Source organism: Mustela putorius, unplaced genomic scaffold (genome assembly GCF_011764305.1).
Source record: "Mustela putorius furo isolate JIRA1106 unplaced genomic scaffold, ASM1176430v1.1 tig00003871_pilon_pilon_pilon, whole genome shotgun sequence".
NCBI lineage: Eukaryota > Metazoa > Chordata > Mammalia > Carnivora > Mustelidae > Mustela > Mustela putorius.
The window spans coordinates 3,609,377-3,631,271 of record NW_025422023.1 but is presented as its reverse complement, the minus strand read 5'-3'; the positions used below and the strand labels follow the sequence as shown (position 1 = coordinate 3,631,271).

The 21,895-nt window shown below is 36.9% G+C and overlaps 1 protein-coding gene across 2 annotated transcripts in view; it reads left to right on the top strand.

Annotated features, from left to right (window-relative positions):
- Positions 1–21,895, top strand: part of UNC5C (unc-5 netrin receptor C) — a 360,754-nt gene that overhangs the window by 291,971 nt on the left and 46,888 nt on the right. For both annotated transcript variants that reach the window (XM_004756034.2, XM_004756033.2), the window contains exons 6-7: positions 2,447–2,614; positions 5,235–5,399. In XM_004756034.2, coding sequence (XP_004756091.1) covers positions 2,447–2,614; positions 5,235–5,399 — 333 coding nt within the window. The remainder of the gene's footprint in view (positions 1–2,446; positions 2,615–5,234; positions 5,400–21,895) is intronic.

Sequence of the window (21,895 nt, the reverse complement as noted above, 5' to 3'; positions counted from 1 at the left end):
ATGATATTCCAGTGGCCTTCGGATGTGGGTGACTGTGAAGGAAGGGCAGCTATTGGCAAGTATCTGGCTCATGGTACTTACTGCTGATAGTGCCCTTCGGATGGATGTCTCCATTCTGTAAGGGGTTATAAGAAACAGGAGCCACTGTGATGTTCCAAAGGCTAAATATGGTGACGCTTTAAATCTCTCGTTTTCATTACAAGACAGATACAGACTATTTTTTAATATTCTGAGTACTCTGAAGCTGAATTTCCTCGTCAAGATAATGGCTGTTAAATTATAAGCTGTTGCCTCTCTTCAGTCACAATGAAATGATTCCTCTTTTTGTCTTTTTCTAAACCGGCTGAAGGACTTGATTAACAATTTGAAGGGCAAAAGAGAAACAGAGCGCATCACAGCACGTAGTAATCATAGATAACTAATGAAGACAGACTCTCTGTGTATGCATTATATAGATGTTTAATATATATGCAAATCTCTCTTCCTATGTATAGCATGCTTTCAATATCTATAAATACAAGCTGAACATTGTTGTTAGAAAGAATCAAACACAAGGAACTTGAACATTTTGAGTTCAAAAAATAGCATTCGACTAAGGGTCAGGAGACTTATGCTCTCAGACTAGCTCTCCCTCTAACTGACCCTAAGTGGATCACTTGTCCCGGGTGCTAGGAGCCTGTGTCTCCTTCTCTGTAGAATGGGAGAATAAGTCTGGGATTTTCACATTCCTTTTTTTTTTCCCTAGAAGTTTATGATTATTCATTTCTCATTAAAATCCTACCGGGGGGGGGGGGTTGGGAACCTACCAGAGCATTACTATAACCCCAAATATTGGCCTGCCAGTATGCTAGTAAGCAATTTACACTGACAATTCCATGACATCTGGTTTTGTAAAGCTGAGCAGGTTAAGTTGCTTTCTGGAACACTGACTGAAACTCAACCTATCAACCATCTGTTTGTCCTTCTCATGGCCCCATAAAGGAAGTCATCCCAGGCTCATAGATGAGGCTCACCAGAATTCCACAGCAAAACATATACATCTAATGAGTACTTCATTTTTGAATCTGCTATGTGTATTTATTTTTGTTAGTATCATGTTTAGATTGAAAATGCATGTCTGTTATAGAAAATTTGGGAAACACAGAAATGGTCAAAGAAGAAAAGGTCCATAACCCTGTCATCTTGTCATTCAGAAACAACTTTCAAAAAGATTGATATGCATACTACTGGTATGTTCTATGGATAGATAAGATTTTAAAATAAGGGGTATAAATATATTTTTTACTTAAAACATAATGTTGAAATACTTATATATTATTAAATAGACTTCTCTAGAACCATTTTTAATGGCTGCCTAGGTGTCAGTCACATGAACAGGCATCTACTTTACCATTTTCCTATTGTTGAACATTACAGTTGTTTACAGTTATTTACCTTTATATAGAAAATAACTGTGATGAAAAAGCACTCTTGTCTGAGACTGTATGTACAACACATTTATGATGATTTCCCATTGCATAGGCTTCTAGAAGAGGAGATGCTGGGTGTATGATGTACACCTGTATGGTGTACCCCAATGTCCGCCCCCTTCTTTATGATCAGGAGGTAGACACTCATCCTCATTGTATCTATTTTTAACTACCAGCAAATAACTTTTTGTTAGCAAATGCTTAATTACAATAATTGAATCTCAACTCACATTATATAAGTACTAAAATATATCAAAGTATTTTCTAGAGGGAGATCTCCAGAGGTGTATAGTGAACATAGCATTAGAATGTAGGTTTTACAGTCATACCTATATTGAACTCTCCATGAAACACTGTAAGAAGCCTTTGCAAACAGCATGGATGTCCATTTCAATTACATAAGCTAAATGCCAATTCAATCAAATAGCTACTCAATTAGTTTAAAATTTAACAATATTAAGGCTATTTTTTAACCAGGTTCACTGGATTATTGAAACTGACTAAAAGTCCTTAAAAGGTTGTAATGTTTACATATGCTAAAAAACAAACTAATCAATCATCTGCTATTAAGAAAGAGCTACATGATTTTTTTCAGTTCTCATACTTCAGATCCACCTTCAGCCTTGGCATAAGGATAGAAACATTTATTATTTGAGATAAGCTGTCAAAAATAATTTTTGAAGCTTGAATAGGTAAGGGGAATATATATTTTTAAGAACACTAGCCAAGGAAAATAGAACACAGTTGGTGAGTAAATTTGGGTAATCCATTTTATTTTTCTCTATGCTTAGTTTCTTCTGCTCTTTGATAATACTTTGAATGAAATGATGGCCCGGGTCCCTTTTAGCTTTGAATTTTTAAATTTTTTTTATGGTCACTTAGCAGATGAGTTTTTGTTTATGTGTTGTATGTGGTTTGTGTGTCTGTGTGTGCATGAACACACATGTAATTGACATTTTGTATTTACCTCCTTCCAGTCAATGGTGGCTGGTCCACCTGGACAGAGTGGTCTGTGTGTAATAGCCGCTGTGGACGAGGATATCAGAAGCGCACAAGGACCTGCACCAACCCAGCACCACTCAATGGTGGTGCCTTCTGTGAGGGGCAGAGTGTGCAGAAAATAGCCTGTACCACCTTATGCCCAGGTAAATAAACCAGTGTTCTCATTCCAAATGCGTCTTCCCATTCCAGGAATACAAAAACCTGTATTCTTGACCTGAATGTGTGATAAACATTATTCATATCCATCATACCAGTAAATGCTTACATTGTTGAGAAATCAAATCTTTTTCCCCCAAACTGTACTTAACTTTATTACCCAAACATGCAAAATAGAATAAAACAAGAGATTAAACATTTAGGGAAATAATCCCTCTCTATTACTCAATGAAACTGCTGGAGCCAAGATTATAGATTTTGTAATTCAAGGGATTTGGGCAGCACTGAAAGCCACACATTTTAGGAATAACAACCCTTGATCTTCAGACAGCCATGGACATTATTGGGATTAAAATTTAGAAAATGTTTTAGACTGAAATATTTGATATTTGGTGTCCGTTTCTGGGCAAGGGCAAATAAAATATTAGGAATGAATTAAAAGGAAAGCAAAGCTTTGTGACACACGAGTTAATGGATTTTGAAAATACAATGCAGTCAGCTCTTTATTGTCTGTACATGTTGGTCACCTGTTTTTTGTGAGTTATTTGCAGTGGCACCTATGGCGAGATTGCATCCCTCTGCCGCCGAGCATCTTTTTGTCCTGTCTCATATTGTCACCAGCTCTTACCCTAGGCAAATTGAAGATGCAATTTGCCAAACTCAAAACCAACTAAAATGCTTAATTATGTGATATATTAAAAAGTTTAACTAATGACTTTGAAATAATCTATAAATTTTGCACACTCCATTGAGCTAGCTGTTATGATATCAATTTCATTTTTTATTTATTTGTATTTTGTTTTTCTGTGACTTCATTATTTAGAAACAGTGTCCTTACTTCCTGTTATTTAGTCTATATTTTGTTTTATCCATCCTCTAATAAATAGTTTATCAGATATGGGTTGTACGAATTAGCTGGAAAGAAAAATATAATCTATATTTTATATTCCCAAGTGTCCATTTTCAAATATCCAAACAGTATCCCATACTGAAGCATTTGAGAGATTTTATTTGTGTAACAAATTTTGACACTTAGCTAGGTTTAGAATTTCAATATTTTACCTTATACTCTCCTATATTTTATATAGGTATTGACTTCCACAATTAAAATTGCGTTGAACATTCTGACTTGAAATAAAAGTGTGTGTGTGTGTGTGTGTGTGTGTGGGCGCGCGCACGCACTTTAGGATGATCGAAGTCAAAGCAAATGTCTTTTCTCCAAATAGCTGGGAGTTGCTTAAATAGCCAACTCTGGATCATTGAAATATTAATGCTTTCATAATTTTTTCATATGAGTATGTTTATATCTCCATACACGTTATACATAATATATTTACACAATAATTTGAATATGAAATCATACAGATTTCCTAAACTATGTAGACCACTAAAATTGATATAATTTCTATGAATATGTAAGTGTAAGATGTTATATATATTAGATGTTCAATAAATGATGTTTGGCATTGTTTTATATCTAGGTAATCATAATTATTTATATTATTTCAGGAAAATTTTTAAATTTAACTACTCTTTAATATTCTTGTATTAATTATGTAAGAATTTTTTAAAAAGGCATTATAAGTGTGACTTTAGTGAAATTTAGTGTACTTTTTTCAACTTAGAATTTAAGTTGTGTGTTTTTAAGATAGAAATATATCAGCTCAGTATCACTGAGATTACTAACAAGCCAGCAACAAAAATTAAGGAGAAAGTTAGTCAATTCTAAATAACTAAATCACAACAAAAGAATTAGGAATGCATGTAAATATTATTCGTAAAAAAAAAAAAGAAATTTCTATATTATCAAATAATGGAATAGAATTACCAAATCATATATGGAAAATAATAGTCATTTCAGCAAAACATTGAAGAAGGTCTCAACAGAATCAAGCTGCCTGGATAAAAAAATAAAATGAAAAGAGTATTTAAGACAAGGATGGATGATAGGTAGATAGTTAGATAATAGATGATGGATGGATGGATCAGATAGATAGATACATAGATACATAAGTGATAGATAGGGATGGATGGATGGATAAATAAATGGATATATAGAGGAATAATTAGATAAGGATAGGTGGATGCATGGAAAGTTGGGTCAGTGAGTAGATAAATAGACTTCTTCCCCATTGTACCAACCTCTTCTCCATATTGCCACACAGGTTTACCTGCACTGCTCACATGACACTATGCATAAAGAGACCTTGGCTCCGGAAAGAGGTCCCCTAATTTTCAATGCAAAATCCAAAAGCTTCCCTTTTAAGAGAAAAAAGGGGTACCATCATGATCTACTTTTATGTACCTCCTGGTCCTCATCAGCTCCTGGTGACAACACTGGTTTCTGTGCCTTCCTTTTAGCAATTCCTTGCCTTGGTCAATAAAGATACAGTCACATCCTCAGGAAGAAAATTTCATAGAACCCTGATGATGTATATCTCCCATGCTCACTTCCCAGCAGCAGACATGAATGCAGTCCTCCTTGATGGGGCATTTGCTTCGGTTTTCTGTTTTGTTTTATTTGTACATGAGCCCTACTCCCTTCTCCCCACAAGTAGCTGCTTCTCCATCTGACCTTCTGCTGTTTTTTGTGTGTGTGCGTGGCAGTGGATGGCAGGTGGACTTCATGGAGCAAGTGGTCTACTTGTGGGACCGAGTGCACGCACTGGCGCAGGAGGGAGTGCACGGCGCCCGCCCCCAAGAACGGAGGCAAGGACTGTGATGGCCTCGTCTTGCAATCCAAGAACTGCACTGATGGGCTTTGCATGCAGAGTAAGTCAATTTGAGTAAACAAAGGACACATGCGAGGCCTGAGGTTTAACCATTTGGATTTCTTGGAAATATTAGAAATTAAGAATTCCAAACAGGGGGAAAAATGCAGTAATATGCCAGAATACTAGCTCTGTGTTAGAATGGAAAGAACTAATCTCCCAGGAACCGGAATGAATAATAACTGTCCAGTTAACAAATGACATACACACTATTGAGTTCTCATGAGCAAAGAGTGATTCAGTCACATCCATGGGGAACTGTCACTCTTTCCAGACCAGGGAACCATTCCTTAGTTTTATTCGAATGCATAAAAGGGCACCCCAAACTCCTCGGAGTAGAATCACATGACTTTGATAAAGTAAGCTATTTATTCCTAATTCGTGGCCATTACTGAACCAATGTCCATGAATGTAAAATACATATAAAGCCCAGGAAATGGTTCTGCAGATAGATTTACCAATTTAAAGTGAATACTTCGTGGGAGCATCTCTGTAAGTCCTTAAAAATGCTAGGCTTGTGTTAGTGTTTGTTAAAAGGAAATAATGTTAATAAAACAAAAATTTTAAAAATGGGTATAGAAGATTGACTAAGGAATATAATGAGTAAGGAGGCTAAATAGTCCCCATTTTTCAAGACCTCGTTTCTCAGCTTTTCTTAATAAGACCGTAGTTTGATTTCCATACTTGCAAACTCTTACCCCTTTCATTGAGTTGTCCTTGGATATACAAATTTTACCATCTTACATGACCACGAATTAAGATGGTAAGAATTGTTCTGATATCACACCTATGGAGATGTGTCTTTGGACACATCAGACTGTCTTTGGATCTTAAATAAGAGTTTCCAGATGTTGACATTCATTATACCATATTGTGAATTCTTTGCAAAACAGAAGCAACCACATATATTTGTGTAGAAGTATTTGTAGTTATCATTTAAGAATAAAGTATTCCACTTTCACCACTTTTATGAAATTGTTTACCTTCCATTGCCTATACACACAAGGACCTTGAAAAAGAACCCCTTACTTAAAATACAAATAAGTAATTACATTGCTGACACAGAATAGAAATCCAACAGGCTTCTTATTTTTCTGTCCACAGTATGTTGCATTCTTTGAGACCTGGCGGCTGCTGAGTGTAAAGCACAGCTTCTGGTTATGATTTTCAGACTGCTACTGTGTATCTCACCAAGTTTGTATTAGAAATGCAAGAATGAAAAGAATACAGCTGTTTTCCTAACCATTAATCCAGAGATACAGGGTTTGTTCCTCTAGGCCTGAGTTTGAGTTGAGGATTAAAATAAAAACATAGCACAACCAAGTTATTCCTTATTTTAACATTTTTTATAATTTAATATTCTTCCTTTAGTGAAGAACAAATTGATTCATATGATCAAAAAGTAGCAATATTTGAAGTCTCTCTTTCACTCTCTCTCTCTCTCCCCCCTTGTTCCTCATCTCTCTTCCTTTCTCTCTCTCTCAATACTGTATTTCAACTTTGGATGATTTAACACCTATCACTTCTATTGTGCATATTTTAAAATTCCCAAAGCAACCTATTTATCAAGAAATACAATCCGGCAAAATGGAACTTTGGGTCTTTAATTGGTTACACAAAATGACATTTACTAAATTATGGTATTTGTCAAATAAAACATGACATATTCAAATTAAGACTTTCATGACATAGCATCCCCTTGGCATCTAGCTTGTTTCTTATGGCACTAATAGAATTTTTTTTTAACGTACAGATATTTGTCAGTAATGGTGGCATGAAGTGGTTGTATAAATCAGGAAGGAAAACAAGGCTACAAGAGAGTATTTTGTTGTTTCCTTTTGCTTATTTATTTTTTATCAAGTCTCTTGTTAGGTTGATACATTTGAGTGTTTGGATTAAAATAGTCAGTTAAAAAGCTATTTCCTTTTACAATTCTGATTTGCTGTAGTATCAGCCCTACTAAGTCAATAAACTCTTTCATCTCCCCTCCTATTTCTACTCTAGGGCAACAGAAAATTGTAGTCTGTACTATTGATTTCCTCAGTGATAAAAACCACAGAGATAGTGCTGCACTGTGTAATGGTAGTATTTTACAGTGAAAGTTACAGTTTCTACTTACCAGTAAGCTGGGTGTTTCTGGCATAGCATTGCACCAAAGTCTTGCAAAGAAATAATACTGCTCTTGGTCCTTATTCGGGAAACAAAGGCTTTCTAATAATGAAAGTACCCAGCTTGCAAGGACAGGGTCTATATTAAGAAATAGGATGGGGTAGAAAAGAAAGCCAGAAAGTAGCAATTGACAATTAGGGATTATCACTTAACATTTATTTACTTTAGGAGAATGAGGGTCTTTGAGGCATTAACATCTTTCATCAACATTGCAATGTTTGTCTCAAAGTAAAACTAGTTACTATAAAACCAAGTGTACAGTACCTCTGAAATTGTATTCCTAGTTGAAATTATATACAGATGATTCTGATATAAATGTAGACATACTTCTAGGTAGGAGAAATTCAGAGTTTATCATAGAGGTCTGTAGAATTCAGAAACCTAGATAATGTAGTGTAGTATATTTTAAAAGCCAGATTGACATTTACGAGCAATACGATGTGAAATATATAGAATAGATTACTGTTAATGCCTATTCAGTAATGTGTTCAAAACAGTCATATTCAGTCACATTCCTTCCTTAACCACCACCCTCGATACAAATAACTTTGACTCAAAATATATAGAAATATTGGGTAAAATATTAAAACTTAAAAGATATACATATACATATGTATGGAATGTACATATATGTGTGTGTCTGAGAAAAGGAGAGTGAGTCAAGTTTGAAAGAAAGAGAAATCCTCAAATCGTCAAGATAAAACTAGAGAGGTAACTGCATGACATGAGTGGATATCAGAAAAATCCAGAGGGACATTGGTCATGGATATAGATCCTAGGGATTGGAAGTGAGCCTTTTTGTTTTAGGACAGAGGTAGAGGCCCAGAATTTGTACAAGCCTGAGGCCAAGAGTTGAAATCTAGAGCCCTTTGAATAAAGCTAGGTCTCATAAGTGGCTACTCCCACCGTGAAAAACAACTAGAAAATTTTTACCCACCAGCCCAGAGAAGCCACAGGATAATTCATGACAGAGAAAATAAAAACAAAATCTTCACTTAAATAAAGCCTATAATAAAACCACAATCCTACATCCAGATCTGCTGTGGAGTCTAAGATACAGTACCAAAGGAATAATAAACAAAAGATACGTAATTAATGTAATTGGTGAAACTTCCAGAGTACCAGCAGTAGCAAACAACACGCCATTCTCTTGAGTTCTTTCCACAGCCTGAGTGCATTGGTCTCTGACAAAAATAGCCCACTCCTAGAAATGAGATTACAATACAAAGTTTCATATCCCCCAGGGGAACAGTCTGCTGCCAGAGAGAGTGCACAACACAGTAAGTGAGTTACTTAGCACTCTCATAACATGCGCTTAGAGCTGTCTGAGTGAGACTATAAAGTAAATAAAAGTAAAAAGACAAACTGTGTTTTTAAAAAGCATCTAAGCAGAAATGTAAGAATATAATATCGTAAAAAGGATAGACAGATTTGAGGGAAAATCAAATGGAATGCCTAGGATGGTAAACAATTAAAAGCTAAATCTCAGTGGAAGGTTAAAAATCATATCAGAGACAACTTTGGATACAGCTGAAGGGAAAGTTAGTCAACTGGAATGCAGATCCCATGAAACTTCTCAGAACACAGGGAAGAAAGATAAAGTAAATTATTATAGAGAAGGGAGGTTAAAACACAGGTAGAAAAGAACAAGAAAATCCAAATTTGCTCTAGAGAGCAAAATGTAAAAGATTTTCAGACAATCCAAAGAAAGAGAGCTTATAATTCACAAACTCTCACTGAGTAAATTACTAAAAATATAAAATAAAAATTGATTCTTTAAAAAAGGATAGACCAATGAAGAGGCAGAAAATAAAATGAAAATAAAATGGAGTGAATTTGTTGACAACCTTAACATAGCATGTGGGAAAGTGTGATCGGAGTTAAAATTTTCTAATATCCATATAGTGTTCAGTAAAAACAATAAATAACACTATTTGCATTCAATTCCATTGATGCAAGTTTACCAGTTAAAATATTAAGACTGACTACACACACAAAGGTAGATGTATAAATTCAAAATAAGGTTTTTAAGGACAGAAAAGGAGCAACAACCACACACACACACACACACACACACACACACACACAAAAGGAAAATGAAAACAATAATTAAGATGGTGATAGACCAAGGATCATCATATGTCAGGGGTACCAAGGTAAATGAATTACATTTATCTGTTAAAGGAGGTTCAAAATTATAGTAAAAAATCCTGTTCTAGGGGCACCTGAGTGGCTCAGTGGGTTAAAGCCTCTGCCTTCGGCTCAGGTCATGATCCTAGGGTCCTGGGATCAAGCCCCGCATCGGGCTCTTTGCTCAGCAGGGAGCCTGCTTTCTCCTCTCTCTCTGCCTGCCTCTCTGCCTACTTGTGATCTCTGTCTGTCAAATAAATAAATAAAATCTTAAAAAAAAAAAATCCTGTTCTATACTGTTTAGGAGAGACATACTTAAATCCATAATTATAGAGAAAGACTGAAAGTTAGGAAGTAAAACAACACTATAGTGCAAACCTTATTTTAAAATAGCTTTGACTACCTAATTAGGCCATTATTAATCAGTTTCATCTCCCATTATGCCTAAGTAGCACATATCAGACATTGGTTTTGCTCATAGTTTTAATTTAAGTGTTCGTTTCTCTTAGACTCTGTAGTTTCTAGACTATTTAGTTTTCTGAGTAATTAATGAAAAAATTTATAAATTGCTTACCCCCTCTTAGTTTTGTTTTTAAAACACTTTAGAAAATATGTGGTTCCCCAATGCTAAATGGAATTTTTAATCAAAAGTCTTTGAGGGTTTCTTACAAGATAAATGGATGTTTTAAAGGTATATTAATGCTAAATGTTAGCAAATATGCAAAGTGAAGTCTCTTGTATTTTGCTAACTAGAATACAAATTTTTACAATTATTTGGGGAAGCAATTTGGCAATATGAGTTAAGGGCTTTAAAATTGTTTATACTATTTGGTCCAGTAATCCTACTTTAATGAATAAATTTTAAGATATTAATCTGAATACCTAAGAAAATATATGCCAAATAAGCTTTACATTCTTTGTAACTTATCTGAAAAAAAAATGCGAAACTTGAAAATCCAGGATTAGAGCAGTGGTTAAGTAATAATATGGCATTTACATACTATGTAAGGTGGAATACTATACAGCCACTAATATATTTATGATGGTTTAACATGGAAAAGCAGAATATGGACTTATATATGCATTTAATCATAACTGTGTCAAAATAAGCCTAGGAAAAAGATGAATGAAACATGCATTTATTTTTGGCCAGTGAAATTGCAAGTAATTTCTTTCTTTTTCAGTATCTTTTTTCTTCACCATGTTCTTTATACTTGGCTGTTCATTATGTTTATAGTTAAGGTGACTCTCTAAAAAAGAGATAATGAGGATCGGCTAGAACAACAGTATGATCCTGGAAGCAGGAATCTTGGAATTTGAGAAATAGCCGTATCATCGGCTTGCCCTAGAAGATTGGTCCAGTTGATTCAAATTAGATTTGATTAAAATTTGATTACCAAAAAAAGTATTTGCTTTAAAGACCTACATAAGCCCTAGCTGAATAAAAACCCTGGGGGACAAGAGTTAACTTACAGCCAGTAAATCAAGGATACATATAAAAGGATTTTGAAGACATGGGGGTTTGGAACTGATTTATAGTTTTGCATTATTTCCCAGTTGCCTATTATATACATATCACTTTGTCCTTGCAAGCACACTTAAAGTGTTTGATGAATTGGATTCATTATGAGAGGCTATGTAATTTCATTTGTGAAACAAGGTCATGGTCTTTAAGCAATTTCAGGAGCTCCACTAAATTTTTAGGCCATCCATGCACATTGGTTGATACTAAAGTATAACATGTGTCATGTATATGTTACACTGGATGGATGCTCATTGGCCTGAAAAAGTAGTCCCTAAACTGGAGATTCAAATTAAGAACTTCAAATTAGGGGCACCTGGGTTAAAGGCTCAGTGGGTTAAAGCCTCTGTTTTCGGCTCAGGTCATGATCCCAGGGTCCTGGGTTCAAGCCCCGCATCGGGCTCTCTGCTCAGCAGGGAGTCTGCTTCCCCTCCTCTCTCTCTGCCTGCCTCTCTGCCTACTTGTGATCTCTGTCAAATAAATAAATAAAATCTTTAAAAATTAAAAAAAAAATGAACTTCAGATTAAGAACTTCAAAAAATTGTGCTATTTCACAGGAATGCATTATTAAAGACATCAGAGTCAATTACTGTCCAAGAAAAAAATTGGACCTTTTTGGCTTATAGGCACATTGTTAATTTAAAAAAAATAAATAAAAATTAAATTTTTTTTAAAAATGGACACCTTAGGTATGTTAAATGGTATGGGTTGCATACAAGAAAGAGTAGATAACTTGGCACATTTTTCACTATTAAAAATAACTACAGGGACTCCTGGGTGGCTCAGTTGGTTAAGCAGCTGCCTTCGGCTCAGGTCATGATCCCAGCGTCCTGGGATCGAGTCCCACATCGGGCTCCTTGCTCGGCGGGGAGCCTGCTTCTCCCTCTGCCTCTGCCTGCCATTCTGTCTGCCTGTGCTCGCTCTCTCCCTCTCTCTCTCTGATAAATAAATAAAATCTTTAAAAAAAAAAATAACTACACACACAAGCCTAATATGAGAAAGTAAACAGATTTCCCTGTTTTTACTTAACAATACACTGAATAGTATATTTTGTTCAGAAAGCAGTATTGGAAGGTCCATTATACTGTCTGCCCATTTAGGTTTCTTTATATCATTTCTAAAATTATATAAAAGCAGTCCCTGGTTCTACAATACAGGTTTGAAATTAGATTTCCATAAAATGGTTCTAGGCACAGAGAGAGAGAAAGGGGCGGGGGCCAGAGGGAGAGCGAGAGAGAGAGTGAGAGAACACTGGACACAAAGAGAAAGAGATACAAAAGAAGAAGAAAGCACTTGAAAGTCCCCCAAAATGCTAAGCCAGTAACCATGTTTACCTTTTATGTTGAAACACAATGATATTACCAAGATCTAATAACTGCTAACTTTTATCATCTCTATAATGAATTTCTGGTATGATCTCCTTTGTTGTGGTTGGCATATAACGGTTTCATCTGTACTCTCCTCTTCCTTTAGAAAACAGCAATCCAAAACTACATACGTAGCTTGATCCAGAAGTGGTGTTTCATATGGATTTATGAATTTACTCAGATTATTACATGACAGCAGCTATTCCTCTAGACTTTAGTTTTTAATCCCATTCGAAGATGAGAGTCCCACATAGGGATATGTCACAGTTCAGATCGGAATTTAGAATTACTTCTTGCTGAAGAGGGTTTATGCCACAGTAGGCAAATTAAAAATAACAGTTTACAAATAAGAACTGCCTGGAATTGTGTCTGCATCAGTGAACTTCCTGACTTTGGGAAATTAAAATGTTATGCAGCCTGCAACTTTAGCACTTTCTACTCATTAAAAAATTTGCATGTCACATAGCACTTCCATTAATTCTCACATACAGAGGAAGTAGCAGAACTCTGTGCAAATTGTGGTGTGGACACACTGCATACCAGGAACCCTGGAATCATAGGTGCCTTTAATGTGGGGAAATAATTTACCTCACAAATAGTCTCTTCTCAGCTTGAGAATGATGTGTTTATAACTGTCTGGTGGGCATTTGAGAAGGTGCTAGTCAGTTCCCAGTGAGATTCTTGTCAACACAGCAATTTGATAGGAAAGCGTAATTGTAAGTGTCAGACAGTGAGTGCTTTTATCTACAGTTTGGAAGAAGCTGATGTCATAGCTGTGTTTGTATCATCCTTGATATGCGTGGTGTCCCAGCTGGCAAATAAATATTCTGGTCGAGGACTGTGTTCGGCCGCCTCCGGTATAGTAAGTGCGGTTTGCTTTAGCGTCTTTCCCTTCTGGTAAAATATTTTCCTGTTTTTGAAAGCAGGGATGTGGTTAGAAAGTTGAGCCCACAGAAACCTGCTGAACACCTATGGGGCCCCAAGCAGATCCGTGTGAGAGGATGAGGGCAAGGTCTTCAGCTTCTAGGATGGAAAAGGAAGCTCCAAGGGAATCAAGAAGAGTACCAGCTTTTACAACCACAGCAAAGCATAGACCTCCAAGGTCACGTCCATGCCCTGCCGCGGCTTTTGCTTAAGTATTCCTTTTTCCTAAAACTCCAGCAGCTAGGATGACGGTATTCCAGTTCAGCCTCTGCATCAACACTCTTCCTCATTTTACTCTTTAGGTCAGGTTTCTTCACCACCGTGAATTACAGCACCCTCACCTTTGAATTTGATAGTTATTATTCAGAAGCATTGATGAGGTTAGAGGCTATTGCATCAGAAACACTTAGGCAGCCAATCTGCAGATTTGATTTGACTCAACCTTTGGGTGAAATTTCAGATGTTCCTTCTTCATCCATGGTGAGTCACGAGAGAAGACTTCTACATCCTGGGATGTTCATTCCCTGCTGTTCATTTGCAGAGGTCCGTGGTCGTTCCTGTAGGAACAGCGACCTCAATGAATTTTGTGAGGCATGGCCTGCTGTCCTGTGAGGCAGAGGGGTGGGGATTACCTTGGCAATTTAGATAACTGACATCAGTGATAAGCAAATGTTCTTTTCAATTCTTGTTGTCATGTCCTTGGATTTATGTATTCATTTATTTGGAGTTCCTTAAGCCCCTGTCAATAAATAAACCCTCAGAAGAGTGGTAAATTATAATAAATGACCATGAGTGTCTTTGACAGACCTGACCTTTGACATCATTAGTGCAGTCCTGATGGGCTTGCTAGATAAGAACCAACCTGAAAGGAAAAAAACAAAATCTGGACATGTTTATTTTGAATGGCCCTTGAGATTTTTAATAAGAGCCTTTGCGTGGGAAGAAATGTGAGAAAAATCACATATTTTGCCTGTATGTAAAATCACTGACAAAAAGAAAGATCAAGCAGTCAGGTCAAGGAGAGGGGAAAATCCATGGGGACTAGAGAGTTTTCTAATGCTAGGCTCATAAAAATAAGGATAGATCTTATGAAGTGGTTTGGTAAACTTCAGATACATAAATGTGCTTAAACTAACCAGAAACTTGATGATTTAAAAGCATACACTTTTATAGAACACACTTAATGTTTTTTTTAAATTGCAATTGAGTTATATCCGTTTTATAACTTACATCCTAGCCCCCAAGTAAGATACAAATTAATTCTCCATTTTATTTAATCTCACAGTATCATAATATCTATTTATAGGCATTAAGGTCATAGAAGCAGCTTTGTATTGAAATATATGGGGTAAATCTTGAGGGCAAGCAGGAACCCCTTAGAAAAAACACCACTCACTTCCATTTTGACTAGAGATTTGATAGCAAATCTGAAGAAGTTTTAATTCCCAGATATGTGTATCTAGACTTTCCTTATAGTCATTCCTTAAATCTGCCTCAGAGGCTCTCAAACTTTGGAGGGCATAAAAATTATTGCTTCATTAAATGAAAAAAAATTACGGTGTCATTGTGTTTAACTTAAAGGAATTTCAGAATTAATTTTTAATTTTATTCACATTCCATCTAATTACCGACTTTAAGCCCTGGTATAAGTTGCTTCTGACTCCAGTCTACTGTGATCCGCTGACCAACCTAAAGCAAAATGATTTGTTTCAATATAATTAAAGTCAAAATACACAAAAAATAACCTGATAAGTGGTTGCTAATCCTCCACTAAGAACTCTATTTTGCAAAGAAAGAAACTGAGGCACAGAATTGAAACTTGTGGGCTCGCAAGTTAGCACGAGAGCCAACATAAGAACCCAAATCTGGCTCATGGTGTAGTAAGCCTTTTTCATGCAGGCTCTTGGATGCTAGAAGCAAGTAGTTGTCAGTTTTTATTGCTCTAAAATATGGTTTTCTTCCGACGTGTAGTGTCCCTGGAATTATTGTTTATTTCTTTTTTTCCTGTTGGCATCTTTTTTGAAAGGAATGATGTTTCTCCTTTAAATATTTACTTATGGTAACATTTTGTGCCAAATACAATGCGATTATCATACATTTATAGCTACATCATTCCAGCATGGCTTTCCAGTTACTTCAGAGTAGAAACTCCCAACTTCAGTGTCCCTCTTTGCTTGCCCCACACTTGAAACAAAAGATGCTGTTTGGAAGTTGTTTCATTTAAGCAGGAAAATCTCTTATTTTAGCTTTCTCATGAATATCAATGATAAGCTTTCTAATGAAGAGGTGTTTTTTGTTGAAATAATTAGCATTACCTCATTCAATAACTGAATTGCAAATTAATCCATGAACGTATCAGGCCCTTTTCTATTATAGCCTTGTCTCTCCTCATTTAAATATGCTAATTAAATGCCTGCACAGTATCTACATATATTGTTGAGGCTGTAGCTAAAGAACTGGGATCTGACCTCTGGTTCACCAGCTTTGTGACATTAGGCAAGTCCCTTAACAACTCTGTGCTCCGGATCTTTAGTCTGCAGACAGACAGAAAGGGGTTAGAATAAGAAATTCTAGTCAATGATCTGTTTTAACTCCTGGGAGTTTGTGAGTTAGGAAGGGCTTAGCCTTGATTTTAAGAAATAGAAACCCATCTGGTGATGCAAAGAGGTTCGGGCATGTATCACATCACCATATTTGCTTGATATTTTTTTCTATTAAAATATTACTTAAGGCATAAAAGCAGTCTGTATTCTTTTAAAAAGCTAGTCATAAGTTCATGATCATTTTGGCTATTGTCTATTATCTGTATCACCTGAAAAGAAGATTTTTTAAAAGACTAGAAAAATCAAAGCCGTTTCTATGTATTGGAGAAATGAAGATTTATGTATAGTTTCTGGCTTTGTTTCTGAGAGTTCCCAAATATAAACTTGCCAAATAGACTCTGTTGAGGCATATTATTGCACAATTATGAGCCATGTGCTTGAGGATAACTCGATGTTACTTACTACGGTATAAAACCAAGGAAAGTTTGCTTTCTCTTTTAGGATACATGGGCATGGGTTCTCCTCTTTTATAATAGTGGAATGTCAGGTGAAAAATAGGGGCAACCCCTCCTCTAGTCTCAAGAATGACCTTGTGAAATTAGAAAAATGCACTCCTTCCCCTAGTCACTTTACCACCATTGGCTGGAATATTGTTAGATTAACAATCCACATAGACAGTCCACACAGCTCTGAATGGGACCACCCAGGGTTGGACAATGCGATCTTAATTGAGGGGAGGGTGAAAACCAAATTTTAATCACAACATTTTTGGTTACTTTAAAATATCACTTCTCCCCTTTGGGACTCAGTTTCCTCACCTGCAAAAGACTGGACTAGATAACTTCTTCAAATGCTGTTTGGAGCAATTGTGTGGTGTTTTCTAGCACAAGGAGCATTTCTGACTAACTCTTTAAGACATCCTCCTCGTGCTTCAGTTTTCAGACTACTTAGGTCTTCACTTCAAGTGGCTCTCCACAAGCAGACATCCTCTAGTCCCTTTTCTCTCAGATCAGGAACATCGTTCCATTGAAAAATATATGTTCTTTAGAATTGCTTTACATTTTCTTTTAAAAATTCCTAAAGGAGGTCGTGGGGTAGGAGCATTTCCCATAGCAGAAGCCCCGCTGTGGGGTTGGCCTCCCCAAGGGGCGCTTACTGAGACTCCCACAACCAGTGGCACAAGTCTTAGATCATTCCCGGAGCCCTGTGCCTTTACTTCTAGCAATCCGAGAGCCATGGTTTTGGAAGGTGTTACCAGTGGAGGTGCGTTTTGTTCCAGATGGGCCTTCCATTTGCTCCTTCCTGCCATTGCAGGATATTCGGTCTCTTCGGCCCTCGCCCGCTACGTACCACAAACAACTCCCTCATCATTATGACAACAACAACAACAACAACAAAAATACCTCCCTTGCCCCAATTCCAAGTGGCACCACCTCTGGCTGAAAACTGTTGTAGCATCAAGTTGCACTCTGGCCCTGGAAACTTGCTGCTGAAGCATGCTGCTGTATGGTTGCCAGAAGCCGCAAAGGCCGTAAACCTCTTTCAAAGGAGAGCGTGAAGGAGTATACAGTATTTAAAAGAGTGTGTTTTAATACAGTATTTAAAATTAAAATATTTAATACAGTATTTAACACAGTATATAAAAATACTGTATTAAAATACAGTATTAAAATAAATACAGTATTTAAAATACAGTATTAAAGTACTGAAAAACGGGGCTCTTTGTTTCTGTCGTAACTAAGGAAGCTGAAATTCAAATGTCCTAAAGTCACTCGTTAAATGATGGGCTAAGTTGACTCTACAAAGAAAATCCCTTCTGAACCTAGAGTCTTTGTGTACTTGCAATGTGCATCACAATGATATTGATAGAGCTGTCATTTATCGATTGCTTGCCATGGACCAGTCCTTACCACATCTCATTTACCCTTTCCACAGTTCTATGGGAGTGAGGACTCGCATTCCCATACGTGGATTAGAATGCTTATACGTAGAGGGCGCCTGGGTGGCTCATGGGTTAAGCCGCTGCCTTCAGCTCAGGTCATGATCTCAGGGTCCTGGGATCCAGTCCTGCATCAGGCTCTCTGCTCAGCAGGGAGCCTGCTTCCCTCTCTCTCTGCCTGCCTCTCCATCTACTTGTGATTTCTCTCTGTCAAATAAATAAATAAAATCTTTAAAAAAAAAAAAAAAAAAAAAAAGAATGCTTATACGTAGAAAATGGAAGTAGTCTGGCCAGACGCTCCCAGTTAAGGAAGCAGCAGAGCTAGGATTCAAACTGAAGAATGAAAAACTCGTTGTCCCTGCCCTGGCCAAGAGCCCTGGTGCCTTTTTTGATGGCTTACTTTCAAGTAGTAAGAAAGTTAACTGAAATCCCTAACTTATGAGCCAGGCTGTTGATTGGGACACGAAAAACAATTATTTTGCACCATGTTCGGCCAGAGATGTTATTTTTCATTATGGCGAGGACTGCTCCCAGCAGGGTCACCTCATTAGCTGAGGAAAATGTCCCCTGTGGTTCTGTGAGAAAAGGATCAGATGGAGAAGCCTAAAAACAAACTCTAAAAAGTGATTCTCTGTTCCCCTCATTTAGGGGATGGAACAATAATCCCCTTCTTTTCCGATTCCCAGGCTCCTAAGTGATGCTTTAGCTCTGTAGTTGCAGAAGTGTTTTGAAAAGGATGGAAAAAGTTTTATAGAGTTGCCTTCCAAAACTCTTTATCAGTGTTTCCATAACAGAGTAAATTGGGCTGTTGAACCATTAGTGAGTATACTTAATACTCTGGTCTGTTTTAAATTTGCCCATGTAAGAAAATAACAGTTTGGCTAGATTGGTCCACATTGGCTATGAGGAATAACTCATGGGGAGGCTTTCATTTTTTTTTTTTTAATTTCTATTTTATTTTTGAACTGTCTTGATGGAAATACTTAATCAACTCTATTGAGAGACCTACTGAGAGACATCTCCCAAGCCATGTGTCACAAAAAACATCCATAAAACCTTGTCACCTTTGCTCCCTTTGCCCTCCATTATCTAGAGAAAAACCAAAGTACTCTTTTCAAAATTACATTCGATCACAGGATTTTTATTTCCTTCAGGATAAAATCAAAATGCTTCGTCATGGCCCGTCAGGCACACATGTGGCTTCTCCTCACCCCTCGGAGCCTGCCTCCTCCCTCTTGCTCTCACTTGCTCCCTCCCACCATTCCATTTTTATGTCAGGACTTCCGCATTTACTGTCCCTCTCTGGACCATCCTTCCCTCCTGAACTCAGCTTGGCTCATTCTTCCTCATTGTTCACGTTTTAGCTCAAATCCCCCCCCCCTTTTTTTTTGAAGATGTATTTATTTCTCTGAGAGAGAAAGAGAGAGAGAAAGAGGGAGAGGGAGGAGGGGGAGGGGCAGAGTTCCTGCTGAGTGCTGAGCCCCATACACATAGGGCTCTCGATCTCACGACTCTGAGATAATGACCTGAGCTGAAATCAAGATGCTGACACTTACGGGACTTAGTCACCCAGGCGCCCTCAAATCCCAGTTCAAAAGAATTTATTCCTGGATTTCCTAAGTTGCCCATCCCTTTATCTCCAGTCACATTACATTCTTTTGTTCTATTGTTCAAAATAAATTTTTTCAGCATTTGAATCGATCTTATCTATTATTTTTACTTGTTTATTTTCTGTTAAACTGAAGCAAAAGCAGGGACTTTTCCCATCTTGTGAGCCACCCTACCCCATGCCTAGAATAGAACCTAGTATATAATAGGGTTTAAGAGTATGTGTTAGCCGAATGAATGAATGAGTGAATGAATTCCAGATCTTTGCCTAGAATGAAATAGAAGTCTCAGATGAATACCATAAGCCACCAAAATATTTACTGATTTGTGCAGATCGACACAAATATGGAGAAGTTGAGATTAAAATCAAAATTATAACATTCCTTTTTATTATTCCTTGGTCTGCCTGTCAAGAACAGGGATTCTGTTGGGAAAAGGAGGTAGAAGCCAAGGCATGCCCAGAACTGCTTCATATGGAGAAATTTCCAATCGTGTTATGTCTGTCTGAAGGAAGCCTTCTCCTTCTGTAAGACACAGCTCTCCTGCTTACTCCAGCAGGTCCACACTGATTCTTATCAAAATTTTCAAGGTGAACTTCAGATCATCCCCAGATGTCCTCCTTCACACTGGTTTCCAGGCCTTCTAACCTGCAAGAAATGAATCTTTTGACATCCCTCTACTTAACACCTTCCCTGCCAGAGTGACAACATCAGTTACCTTGTCTCCTCTGCTGGCAGTGACCTCGTATGGTCTCAAGTCTTTGGGTTTGAAAATAAACCACCTTTCTTCCAGTGCCTGTATCTGTCCCAGATGTCCTTTTATTGAGTTCACAGAATACAAATGGAAAAAGGTTATTACCAGGCAGAAGTGTTTAAAAATGAAAATCAAACCTAATACATGGACTCAGACAACTGGAATAAGGAATATAATATTTATAAAACTGAGTAGGAGGTTGCAATCATTGCTCTAAAATAAAGCATTAAAAATTAATTCAGAGCAAACTTGTCTGTGCCACAGCAAACCTCTCTTTCATTAAGGTAGCACTGCATGTTTCCGCAAAATTAGTTCCCCAAAATAGGTAAATAGCCTGTAAGAACTGAGTGTTCTGCAAACTACAGAGGATCTACCTGAGACATGATTTAAGAGTTACCTTTAGTGTGAGAGCACTACGGACCTTTGATTTTTGAACCAATTAATTGTGATTCTTGCAGTTTCTTTACACTTTTTGCCCTTGAGTATTACCAGGAAAGTTTATTCATATGCCTCTTATTCATTTTAACTTGATGAATCCAGTGATACTGTATCATCTAATCAATTCGTGTGTTACAGAATATTAAATATGAGGAAACTTGGGATGCCAGTTTTAAGTTACACTTTGAAATTTTCTATACAGTCTTCATTTCAAAAATTTTGTATTCCGCATTTGTAAATGTTTTCTCCCACTCTTCTTCCTGACGTTATTTTTATCATCATCATCATCATCCTCATCTTTCCTACCTGCCATACATTAAAAAGAAAGAAAAATAAAACTGCTCATGTTATCTCTGCATTTATTGCTGAGATGAAGTTTTTATGTTTCTCAATGTACACTATTCCTCTGATGCCCTAAAATAAATAACCTTATAACCTCTAGGCCCTATTGATTTCTGAATGATTTCTAATAAAAAGCATCCAGTTTCCATTGCATCGACAAACTGCTTAGTCCCAGGGCAAAACCTATTGGATTCCTTTTAAATGGAGGGACAAGAAACAACCAAAAAAATCCAAAAAGTGGATTTGAGATGGAGGGAGGAAGGGTGGTCTCTGGTCAGCTCAGTAAATGGGTATTTAACCTTTGACCAACGATGACAGGTCTTCTTTAGTTCTATTAGACCAAGAGCAAGCTGTTATGATTAAATAAAAAAGAAAAAAAACTGCTTAGAGCCTTGCTGAATATGTCCTGGGAATTAAAGCATATGGCAGGGATAAGGAAAAAAGATTTTCCTTATGCTAATGACCCTTGATGTCTGAAATAAATTAGATCCATTAGAGTTTATGCTCAATAAAAGAAAGACTTTAAGCACTCCAAAGTTAGTGACTCGAGACCAGTTTTGCTCTGAAATTCAATCTGCCTACTTATTAATTCTTGGTGAGGCTCCAGAACAGACAGGAGATGCGAAATCATAATTCTGTACTGAACCAGAATTTTAAAGGACCACAGGTTTCTTTTCCTTTTCTTTTAATTAAACCATTTTTCATGCTTCTTATTTCGTTTCCCCCATTAATTTGATTTTGTTCCCATTTTTGTTTCATGTT